Raw genomic sequence first — 13,291 nt, 5'->3', positions numbered from 1 at the left:
AAGTAAGAGTGACAAAGGGTCCATATATTTCATGTTTTTTTCTAGTAAAATTTTAAATAAATATATATATATATATATATATATATATATATATATATATATATATATTTTAAATAAATATATATATGTATATATATATACATATATACATATATATATATATATATATATATATATATATATATATATAAAACTAAACCGCTCATGGTCCCCTTTCTTTTAAGGAGAGAGCAATACTCCTTTGACAATTGACTTGACTTGGACAAGGTTGCTCTGTTGAGTAAATGCTTGGTTCTGGTCAGTGAAAATCGATTCGGTACTGAAAAGGAGGCAGCAGAAAAGGGAAAGACCCATCATCTGTTCTAGTCAAACACTTAGAACAAATGACATTAAATTAAACTTAAATTTGGGTTGTTACATAACATGAAAGGAGACAAAAAACACTTAAGAAAGAACTACAGTATTAACTGGACTCGTGAGTAAGGCCCTAAGAAAGAAAGAGGACAAGGCAACCTATTAAGGCCAGAAACTCTTCTCAGTACCTAGATGAATGAGCATACTACTGGTTAAGTAGTGAGAGGAAGGAACTCTGTACTGGCAAGCGAGAAAAGCTCCTTACCTGTGCTTTGCTGAATTTTTATCATGAGCAAGAGCTAAGGGAGAGAGAAACACATAGTCTCCCTTACTCTTGAAACTACCACGAGGCAAAGAATGTGTCCCACCTGTACAGATGCTTTTCAAAATCATCGCTTAATCTACAAATATTCATATAATCAGCTGTGTCCACCTCGAAAACAATGAGCAATGAGTGTCGGCTGAAATCCACATTTCTAAGTAAAACAAGTAGTTTGGATAAGCACATCATCCTTTTTAGGATATCCGTGAGAACAGTTTTGAATGATTTGATTTATAGGCCACTCAACAACCATGTGAAACTGACGGGAAAACCCAGTAATTGCATATATTAAAATTTGGGGAGCAAGATGGAAGGAAATAATAATATACAGTCAGCGCGGATCGCTGTGTCCGGGTAGTGGGCCGGACACAGCGTTCCGCGTAAATCGGAGGCATGGGGTTCATCGGGGAAAAAATCGACTAATTGGCATCTTTTAATACAAGTTGGCATCTACATATCTGCGCAGGTGGAAACTAGTCAGTGTGTTTCCTGAAGTCGTGGAGTGAGGTCGTGTCAGGTTGAGAGGGCTGTGTCAGGTTGAGAGGGCTGAGTTGCAATCGTTCTTTTGTGAGTTCGCGTGGCATTTGTCTATCAACCCCCCCCCCAGTGATGTCTAGACCCCGTACAAGTCACGATGACATTGTTAGAGTCATAACTTGTCATAAGTTAGGTCTGCAAACAAAGGAAATAGTGAAGAATACTGGCGTGAACGAGAGGACAGTGAGGCGCTTGGTGGCCAAGTTCAAGGCAGGGGGTAGCGACGAGATCCCTTCTCACTCCCATGCTGGTTCCCCCCCCCCCGGAAGATTCCTGATCGTACTTTAGTGATTTTAAAGCGAAGCCTAGAAGAAAATCCTACATTAACTGCTAAGCAACTGAAAGAACATAACCCTAACTTGTTGAGCGACGTCAGTGTTCGTACGATTCAGGAAAACCTGTCGAAGTGCCTCGACTACGAGAAAGTGATCGCGAGAAAGAAGCCCGCTTTAACTGAGAGACAGAGAAAGAGGAGGGTTGCTTTTGCCAAGACATACAAGGATTGGACCTTAGAGCAGTGGCGAAGTGTCTTGTGGAGTGACGAAGCAACCTTTTGTGTGAGTGAGACGACCGGGAAAAAAGTGTGGAGGCGAAAGGGGTCAGATCCTCTTAAGCCTAACTTGACGGCCTAGACAGTAAAGCACCCAGCATCGCTTATGGTATGGGGTACGTTTGCCTACGGTGGTGCCCCAAGCCTTGTTGTTTTGCCTAAAGGCATAACGGTTAATGCTGACCGATATTTAAAAATTTTGAAGGAAAATTTAGCGGATTGTTTTGCGGCTACAGGAGCTGAAATTTTTCAGCAGGACGGTGCCCTTTGCCATACGGCTAAGAAAGTGAAAAAGTGGCTTGAAAATAGCGAAGTTGACTATATTACTGATTGGCCAGGTCAAAGTCCTGATATTTCGCCCATTGAAAACCTTTGGGCGATAGTTAAAGCCCGCCTTCGTAAAGAAGTTACGACAAACGTCACACTTCTCAAGGCGGCGCTCCATAAAGTGTGGGCTGAAATACCTGCAGAAATTCTTCATAATTTAGCAGATAGCATTCCTCAACGACTTTTGGAGGTCAAGAAGAGGAAAGGCTACCCTATAGACAAGTAGCAGGGATATTGATGAGTGTTCAAATAAATTTTTATTGATTTATATTGTGTATTAGTGTTGATATGGGGGGGGGACCAAAATGAATGCACGGCGGATGCTGCCCGGACAGAGCGATCCGCGCTGACTGTAGATAAACTACGAGGCTAAAAAGAGACCAGCTAGGAGATGAAGGAAAGCTGCAAAGCCAAACCCCCCCATGAGGGGCACTGATACCAATAGCCATTGTGGTAGATACCAGATTAAAAAGTTGAATCTGTACATATCCTCAGTCAATTATTTATATGAGCCCCCTGGTTAGACTCCTAAGCACACAAGGCTCATCCCCCTCTTGCAGTCTGAGCTCTTGAATTAGGTAGAATAGTTCAAAGCTTGGAGACCTTCCATGAGGAGGAGAGATCAGCATCCTTTAGTTAACACCTGGGAAAAGACTGTACAATAACCTTTCATTGCAGACATGAAGAGGGACATAAATTGTCAAGAGGTAAACTGAGAGGTCTGTGAGAAACTCATTTAGGACACTAGAGACAAATGATGACCCATTTCCTCGTTACATATCTGCTGTGGAACATTTACAGGTATCTGATACTTCTAGTGACATCATGTGAGAAAGTTTCGCTCGTAAGATACATAATAGTTACGACAGACAAGGACGTTTCCATCTTTCCTCGACTTATCGTGTCTTCCTATTCTAAAACGAAAAAAGGCAAGATTAAAGACTACCATCATATTTGTTTCCTTTCAAAAGCCTTTTGAAACAAGTCTCCCTCATTCAGAACATTGTATGAGTTCTCTCCTTAAATTTCCTAACCATACAATCCAGTTTTACAGCTCCCACTTCTCAAACGAATAGAATACCAAATATTTTCAATACAATTCAATAAGAGCAATCTGCGTGTTAGCTACTGACTTTATGTTAATATATGAAAAAAATATTCAAAGCGGGTGGAAATATATAATACTGTAATGTAACCTTTCCATAGTCCCTTAAAAATCATAATTCTAATCACAATTATATTTTAAAGAATTGGCCCTAATCATGGAAAATAATAAAAATTACTATCCCAAGACCTCATTAAACTTTTAAACCCTTCATTTTGTAAGTCCAGTATAAAACTTTACACAAGTTTTACAAACACAGTATTAATCTTTATAGCAAACAGAAAGTAGACACTTATCAAATTAATCTATTCTTCTCACCATTAAAATTCTAAATTGCCTTTGAAACATGAATATAAGAAGGTACTGTATACTGTACAAGGAAGACCAGCCCCAACGTGGCTGATAAAATCTTAATATGATTTGTCTCAACTTACAAGGATATGCCATAATAATACCCCATGGACAGTTGGACTCAGGAATTCCTGGTACACCTTGCTTTGAGGAAGTGCACCCAGTCACAACCTCACTGAACGGCGAGTTCCTGCGTTTAGCCCTGCCCACCACCTAGGCCAGCTCTCCTTACAGCATCTGCCTGGTTACTATTATCATGATCATCCTAAGCTAAGCTATAACCCTAGTTGGAAAAGCAAGGTGCTATGAGCCCAAGGGCTACAACACGGAAAAATAGCCCTGTGAGGAAAGGAAACATGGAAATAAATAAACAATCAAAATAAAATATTTCAAGAATAGGAAAAACATTAATCTTCCATAAACTGTATAAATGATAAAAACTTCAAAAAACAAGAGGAAGAGAAATGATATAGAATAGAGTGCCCAAGCATACCCTCAAGCAAGAGAACTCTAATCCAAGACAGTGGAAGGCCATGGTGCAACCCAAGATTAGAGAACAATGGTTTGATTTTGGAGTGTCCTCCTCCTAGAAGAGCTGCTTACCATAGCTAAAGGGTCTCTTCTACCCTTACCAAGAGGAAAGTAGCCACTGAATAATTACAGTGCAATAGTCAACCCCTTGAGCCAAGAGGAATTGTTTGGTAATCTCAAGTGTTGCCAGGTGTATGAGGACAGAGGACAATGTGGAAATAATAGGACAGACTATTCGGTGTATGTGTAGGCAAAGACATAATAAACCGTAACGAGAGAAAGGGATCCAATGTAGTACTGTCTACCCAGTCCTAGGACCTAATAACTTTTTAGTGGTAGTATCTCAATGGGTGGCTGGTGCCCTGACCCACCTACTACCTACCAAACTAGGGACAAGGTAAGGTGTGACAGGATGCACTTCTTTGGAGCAAGGTGTATCATGGGCATCTGTGTCCAACTGTACAAGTTTCCTTTCCTTCAGCAAATGAAGACCACACAAGTCAGTTGGACAAAGATTGCCAACTACTATAACAACAATAAATATGATTCGTCTTCATATTATTATTACTAGCTGACCTGTAACTATAGTTGCAAAAGCAGAATGCTATAAGCCCAAGGACTCCAATGGGCAAAATAGCCCAGTGAGGAAAGGAAATATGGAGACAAAGAATAGCGTGCCTGAGTGTTCCCTCAGGCAAGAGAACTATAACAAGACAGTGGAAGACCATGGTGCAGTGGCTATAACACCAGTCAAGAATAGAAAACAATGGTTTAATTTTGGCTTGTCCTTCTCCCAGAAGAGCTGCTTATCCTAGCTAGGCTTCTACCTTTCCAAGTGGAAAGTAGCCACTGAACAATTACAATGCAGTAGTTAACCACTCAGGTGAATAAGAATAAAAATCTTCAGTCATCTTAGTGTTGTCAGGTGTATGAAGAAAGAAAAGGAAGTGTAAATAGGCCAGGCTATCCTTCGTATATATAGGCAATTGAAAAATAAGCCGTAACCAGAGAGGGACAATAGTACTATGTGGCCAGTCAAAGGACTAGCGGTAGTACCTCAATGGGTGCCTTGGCCAACTTAGTACCTAAAAGTTTTGCATGTCTGCCTTCATTAAACTATCTGCACTATTTATTACCTACCATGTAGAATAATATATTGCACACTGCAGGTCTCTATTCATAAGAAACAATGCCCTCAGTATCAAGTATCCAACCACGACCCTATGGTACCTTAGACAGAAATACTAGTTACCATCACATTTCTGCAGTACTTACATTAAACAGGATGCAATAGTTATCCCCAAGACTCTTTAAATAAAAAAAAAATACAGGTGCACTAAGGCACAATATTTCGATCTAGTACAGAAGTTCTGTTAATTAAAACAGAGGACTAGGAACATGTGAAACATCTATACTATACATGTAGCCTAGTCTACTTCCAACCTTATTCATTCTGTGAAATTTATGAGGTTTCATAAGAACAAAAAAGGGTTTTTCTTTTGTTGTATAGGAAAATGTAGTCATAGAAGTATTATTAAGAGGGAAGCAAATATTTATAGATTTTACACAGACCCGTGTACCTCCAGTTACTTAACTTCTGCGAATGTTAATGGGCTCTGTACAGTTTCATTTAACGTTCAAAAACTATAGCCTTGGATCACATTATTCCATTTCTTCTGTAAAATTACATACATATCACTAACAGTTAGGGAGGTGCGTATAATGCACTTCAAAGATTTGAAAACACTGCATGTGACTCTTGCAACTGAATTCTTTCAAAATAACATCACCCATTTAAATGGGAAAAATCATGCACGAGTACCAATTCCAAACGGTACGGCATATGTTAATAGAAAAATTATTTAAAAAACCTCTATATCTAAAGTGCCCTCCATCATTGTTGTAAACATATACAACTACTATAACCTTTATAAAAGTAATATTGACATTTGCTTCTGAATGATGATAGTTAAAACAACTGGATACATTAAAGGGATTTAAATCACCTAAGTATTACTCAAACACAATCTTCAGAAATACGACACTTCGTAAACCAAGTAATCTTTAAACAGTGAAAGCAGTTTTGTATATTTTACAAATGCAATGAATTTGAAATTTTGAAAGATTAAAAAATAACACGTGAAACCAAAATCACTATTCACTACAAACAACATCCACAATCAAATTTTCAAATGCCTAAAAGCAACTGATTTCAAAGAACTGCCTCATTGCCAAAGAACACAAATCCACAAGTACTGTAAAGCTTTATAAACAATTTGGTCAAATAATTTATTACAATGGACATCATGACAAAATACAAACCCAAGTATGAAATACTAAACAACCCTCAGCAACACAGACACTTCGGATTAATGCATGTGGGCTACAGCGAAGTTGAAAACGTAAGCTCCGCATAAGAACACTTATGATCACCAACACCTTAATAAAAAGGAGATCCAAGTTCAAATTCGTAATCTGGTGGCCTTATTATTTGGGTTCTACGGCGCCAGTATGGGACAGGGTACAAAAAGTCCTACATACTGTCTACGGGAAACACACAAGGTTCTGACAATCTTCAACACCATATTTATCAGTATTAAATAAGCTTTTAGATAATTCTAGAAAATATTCTATGAATATAGTCTAATTATATCAACTAAACACCTTTATAGAATAGTTTTCATAAAAATAACTTTACAATTTATTAAGTTAAATAATAATACCACAGGTTTATTAAAAACGCATATCATACTGTTCAAGTAAAACACTAAAGTAAAGGGAAACCACTTCATAAAAATGATAGGTAAAATAAAAACAGATGCAGGCAATCTAAGTCATTCATGAGTAGACACACTGCACTACAGCACATTGCCCTAGAGACAGACGTGATCAGAAACCAAGCACTTCAACCCAACATTCAACCTTCATGGGCCAAGTTCAATTTTGGAATAGTCCACATGGGTAAACTGAATTTGTACTCCACAGAATCAAAATGAATCTACCCAACAAAACCTTTAAAAGTTATCCAACTGCACCCTAATGAGTTCCTGGAAAAAATTAGAAAAATATTCTTTTTCTGTAAAACTATACCTGTGCACTTACAGGTGAAGAGCATTAGAGCCCATCCTTCATTATTAGGGACAACATCCGAGATTGGATTTAGGAGTGTAAATTCAATGGTTTTAAGCAGCACCAGTTCACAAGTTGAAGTTTATCTAAAGTTCATCAAATGAAAGCTTAGTAATATTTTCTCAAAAGCAAACCTTTTGAAAAACTGGACTACAGATGTAAAGAAGTAAATTCAACTGTAAATCAAATATCATAGTAGATGTAACTAAACTGAAAGTAGAAATGGTTAGAGGCTACAAGCAACTGGAACCACAATTTACCTTCTGGGGATTTTGACCATCAATTCATGAAGATAGTTCATAAAATTGCCAAAATCCTACTAAACCCTGTTTGCCAGTCTTAACTATCCCAATAATACAAGATAATTTACTTCAGAACCTTATAGGTTATGAAACTCCTTGGTCTATATCAAAATGGCAATGTCAAGAAGTCTCCATATACTACAAGATATTTCAGAAATACTTTGCTTTTCAATTCGAAATCAAACAATATCAAAACCAAGAACCTAAGCTTATACAATACTGCGATAGTCAGTGACTGTCACTAACTCATAATGTGAGTGAGCTAGAACCTTAAATGTCATCAAGAACAAAATGTAAACAAAGGCAGTAATTGCCTTAGAATGAGAAAAAAAACGCCAAATTTTATGAACACAGTAGGACATTCTGTTAATTCAGGAAAAGGGGCCATAATATTTAGGAAAATTTACATCAATCAATATCATCGTACGTGAAGAAGGCATTTAAAAACTATGTTATTTGACTACATGTAAGGATTTGAGGGTCATTTCTCTACCCAGGCACCTAAAACTGGACAAATTTGCAACAAGGGGCATATTAGGTAGAAATATTAACCATAACAATAATGAAACCGAGCCGCAATCTTCAAAACATGAACAAGGAAACGGGGCAATTTTCGCCTCGGAAGAAAGTGTCCCCCCAAAAATCTCCAAGACAGACTTTTGAAGGCATTTTCGCCAGAGCATCGGCACAAAAAGCAGACTTTTCTGGCAAAATGAGATAAAATGGCCCTCCATGGGGTACATGAAGGCCGTCCATAGGTCCCGGGCTCCGGGATGAAGGTGATACAACGGAAAATATGAGACCCGGTAGCGATCGCCTCGGCAGGTAAATGGCATCAACACAAAAGGTGGGCGGTTTATTTTCGCACCTCAAAATCGGCCTGGCACTCTTAATGCTAAAGTAATACACACATGCATAGCCGATGCTTAGTCCTATGGCCTTACCGGCGGGGTCGGACGATGGGAAGGTGTCCATTTTGGCCCTTTTGTTGGGGGGCTCGGTGCCCAGCTGCTGCTCGGCCATGGCGGCGTCCTTGTTTACAACGCGCTCGTTTCGTTTCTGTCTTACACTGCACCGATGCCACCACTTTCACACACACCCACTTTTTAGAGGGAATCCTCCTCCGATAGCGTCTCCTGCACCATCATATCACATCATTCACACTTCAATATCACTTTTCACACCACTTTAAGGGCGGGCCCACCCAGGGTCGCCGCGAAAATTGCAACTTTGCGAGGCAGACATCTCATCATTGAGTGAGCTCGGGTGCAGCTTCACTGGTGAACCGCTGTGCTAGTTCCAAGTTAGCGATTAAACAAGGCATAACACCGTCCACATCGTAAGCGTTTAGGACATCTTCTCCTCCTAGACGAAAACAATGCACTTCACGCTAAGCTTAGAGAGTAACATCAGCCGTCCATCTTCACACCAAGCGTTACCATTCGGCCACAAAAATATTTTGCGCCCAGTTCTATCTAAACCAAAATGGCGGCTCACAGTGAAAACTTTTTCTACGCTTGTCACCAAGAGTGTGTGCGCGCCCTCGGCTCTCCCATTGGCCAGTTTCAGTCACGTGACACTAAGCGCATCTCCCATTGGCCAAGGCGCTCAAGCCGAATGTGACGTCATGAAAACCGAGCGGAGCCGAGCGTTAATAGTTGTAAAGCTGACTGCGGCCCGTCGGACAGCTTGCCTCAGCATCTTCTCTGCGCAACATAGAAATAACCCGCCAGATTTAAATGTTACTCATATACGGTCATTTAATGTATGATTGGCAATACCTGAGCACTCAATTTGCCTCATTGCCCATGCCAGGAACTCTAACGATTTTGCTGAAATTCTCTGGTGAATTATCCAGACGCAATTTGACAGGATGGCAAAATCGCGACGAATAATCGGCAAGAAAACACATGGCAAACTTTTCCTTGGGTGTGTTTTTAATCAGAAATGCAGAAGCAAATGGGCACATTTATGCACACAATCAATATATCAGTCTGAATGCAACTTCTGAGAATAAGTCTGTAATTTGTAAAATCAGCTGGTCGGTCACCTAGTGCTAGTCCCCATCGTCTGGAATTAAAGGTCTGGGCAGGAGAGTGAGAGAGGGAGAGGGTGAGGTGAGGAGGCACATGCGGAGGCAGTAGAGCTCGAGGTAGGGGTCGCCAGGGTACAGTACTATGCAGCCCATACATGCAATGACGTCACGATCTACTCTCGTTCATTTAGTGACGTCATGGATTACTGCATATGCACATGCATGTACGTCACCATCTACTACAGTTTAACCCCCTCCCAACACAATCTATAATAACAACCTTTCATAATCTCACTCCAATCGACACTTAACAGGCATTATTGAATGCCAATAATTGTCAATCACTATACTCCAGATAATCTCTTCTCATTTCACATTTGGGTAGGAATCATTCGTTTTCGTAAAGCTTAGCAAGGTGTGGTTTAGAAAACATAATAAAAAAAATATATATTATTAGTTTTAATATAATTGGACCTACAAGTTTTCAGTCTGTTCATAAACCCATTTATCCTGTTATGTGGTGATTATCGCCAACAACAATAATTGATCAAATCTATTTCATTAAAAATCGAGATAATAAAAAATGTATCTGAAGATCTTTCTAAGGAAAGCTAGTAGTCATAATTAATAATGTCATAGCTGTATCATAATTATAGCACCTCCATCATTAAGAGCAACACTGCTTTGCACACAAAAGTAATAGATGAGTTTATGATAAACATTGAGATTACAACATGACTGTAAGACCACTAAGACAAATTCTGCCTGGAAGAATAACATAAGTACCATGACTATTGACAGGTAACCTTGACAATCAGACTATCACTCTCCCTCCCTTGACTGTCCGAGGTTTCGCGACCTGTGTAGAGATGAGGTCATTGGCCTCTCACCCAGTCTCGGTAGTTTGGTAGCCAGTCAATGAACAGTCTCTCTCTCTCTCTCTCTCTCTCTCTCTCTCTCTCTCTCTCTCTCTCTCTCTCTCTCTCTCTCTCTCTCATTAATCGTTCTCACCTTTATTAACCCTTCCACATAATTAGCCTGACAACAACTTCCTTCGGAATTATTTATTTCAGATTTTCTTTTACATTAATACAATCTCCCTATTCCATTTTCTAATTATTTTTTTTTTAAATTAGGGCCATATGACGTGGTGCTGAGGCCGGGGAGGCAATTCGGCACTAACGTATTACTGGAGGGAAGGAACCCAACAGTTGACTTATAAAGCAAAATTTAAGGTGGACGACAACATGTGGTGCAGATACAGTTAGGGATTAAAGACACGCACAATTGAACAGTATTGTTATCATAATTTTCACTATACATACAATGAAAACTACACACACACACACTATATATATATATATATATATATATATATATATATATATATATATATATATATATATGTGTGTGTGTGTGTATGTATACATATAATATATATATATATATATATATATATATATATATATATATATATATATATATATATATATATATATATATATATATATATAGATAGATAGATAGATAGATAGATAGATAGATAGATATAACTATAAATATCTATACGTAAATATACATGCATACATGAATATTCATAGTTGATGCGTCTGTATTTATGTGTGTGCGCGCGCGCATCTGTGAACATCACTCATTCTGAATAATTTTACTCACCGACAAATATAGAGAATGGGTGTCGTCAAGTAACCGAGTGTTCTGAATGGCGTAAAGGAAAATAAAATCCTTCCTTCTCTAAATATTTCTCAAGGTTAGAAGTATGATGACTGCATGCTACCAAACAACGAGTTAAATCAACGGAAGTATTGTATAACACAAATGTCTTAGTTATTTACTTTGACATTGTAGATTTGAAAGCTTAAATGTGACTCGACAATTAACGTTACATATAAATCAGAAAGATAAAACACGTGAAAGAATCCTGCAAGGTAGTTGGTACTAAATGGCCCCTGATAAAGAAACAAATAAACACTAAAGGTCAAAATATTTTGCGTATTGTCATTAACGAACGCCTTCAAGACGCAGAACTCGACCAAATATCAATACATCAGGTCGTGTAGTTTGCGTGATTACGTAAATACGCGTTTAGCATTCATAGAATATTAACATAGGGTCTGATATTGCCATAAAAGGATTATAAAACACACATTTAATCGTCAATGAGATTCCCTGCGTAGTATTACGTATCATTGCCACTTTCACAACAAATCGTGCGGTACCATAACATTTACAAGTCAACATATCATTGGTTTTTTGGCCCTTTGTTTACAATGGCCACACAATGCTGTTTTTACGATATCGTACATATATATCTTTTGAGCCTTCTTAATGAAGATAAAATATCTTATTATACTCTCCATAGAATAAACAATCTACTCCAGAAGTAAAATATGAGGCAAAACTGCGTATATATTACTAGAACACTTTCTACTCAATCCCATATCAGCGATGTTGTCAAGTTAAATTCTACAGTAGGGCCTATCTACAAATCTGGTTGATCTTCTAATGCCGTTGTTCCCTTTCCCGATAGACCATATTTTCATGCAAGCATAATTTCTTATTTTCACTATCTAACAAGAGAGTTTCAAGGAAAACTGTTAAACTTTTTTCTTTTTGTGAATCAAGCGTTAGTCCAAGGTGTGTGGATTTCCTAGGGCCACATCCGAGAATCTGATGTCTAAGCAATACTGCACATATCTTGAATACTACATCTCAAACATTTAAGAGAATATGTTTCCTACTTCGTCAGTAACTATATCATAGGTGATATTAAAACCATCTGTGTTGAATACGCTTATAGTTAAGAGAAATTACTGGTCATCTAACATTGTGCAAACATAACACCCAAAGTAATGTATTGATATTAATGCTTGCTGAAATCGAATGGATTATACATTTTGGTGCCAAACCTCTCCCAGGGGAAAAAAGTACGACATATATGTGAGAGAGAGAGAGAGAGAGAGAGAGAGAGAGAGAGAGAGAGAGAGAGAGAGAGAGAGAGAGAGAGAGAGAGAGAGAGGGGGGGGGGGTGCTACGGAAGACAACCGTACAAGAAAAATGTAAGCAATTATTTTTCTTTTATTGGTTGGAACACTAAGCAGTTTATATGTGAAAATATGAAATCCTAATCTTTAGGAAATCGAGGCTAAAACTGGTCATGATGACAGAGAAACCTTTAGCGACAAAGATCTTAGTGTCTACAAGGAAGTTAATTTGATTAGTTAACATGAAATAACTGAAGGGAAACTTCGTCTGGTGTGAGAGAAAGAAAAAAGAAAAAAATAACTGAAAATATTGAACATGTCTAAATGCTAACATGGAAAAAATGAAAAATTACTTAGACAGGTTAATCCTCACTTGGTTTGCTGTGTGAAACAAATTTTCAAATATCTCTAGGTATATTCATGGCTTGGACGAACTTTGTAGAATGTTTTCAACCACTCTTTTTCATTTATTGCGAATCAGAGGAGCTGAGAAAATATTCTTTCAAAGAATGCACTCACATAACACTACAAGAGGTTGATTTGATTTGTGAAGTTAAAGAATATACTGTAGCTCAGCACTGGGGCCTGTATGGCCCTTCAGTTCCAAAGTGCAACTAAGGAAATGTCCAGCATTACACTATAAATCAATTGTTACAAAAGCTGGACAGCAAGAAGGGAGAAAAGATGCGGGAATGAAGATAAACTAGGATATAAAGCAAGTGCAGCTAGGGGCCGAATGAATACAG

General features: G+C 38.3%; 1 protein-coding gene across 3 annotated transcripts in view; it reads right to left on the bottom strand.

Moving 5' to 3' along the window:
* The window catches only part of nej (nejire), a 96,212-nt gene that overhangs the window by 40,390 nt on the left and 42,531 nt on the right, over window positions 1-13,291 (bottom strand). Inside the window, exon 1 of one of the 3 annotated variants that reach the window (XM_068344870.1) lies at window positions 8,453-9,027. The exons of the other annotated variants lie outside the window; for them this stretch is intronic. Coding sequence (XP_068200971.1) covers window positions 8,453-8,531 — 79 coding nt within the window. The 5' untranslated portion in view covers window positions 8,532-9,027. Of the gene's footprint in view, window positions 1-8,452; window positions 9,028-13,291 lie in introns of those variants that run through there. 3 annotated transcript variants of the gene reach the window in all.

The sequence above is a fragment of the Palaemon carinicauda genome, chromosome 21 (assembly GCF_036898095.1).
Source record: "Palaemon carinicauda isolate YSFRI2023 chromosome 21, ASM3689809v2, whole genome shotgun sequence".
Classification (NCBI taxonomy): domain Eukaryota; kingdom Metazoa; phylum Arthropoda; class Malacostraca; order Decapoda; family Palaemonidae; genus Palaemon; species Palaemon carinicauda.
The sequence above is the reverse complement of the archived record's forward strand: the minus strand, read 5'-3'. Positions and strand labels throughout refer to the sequence as shown.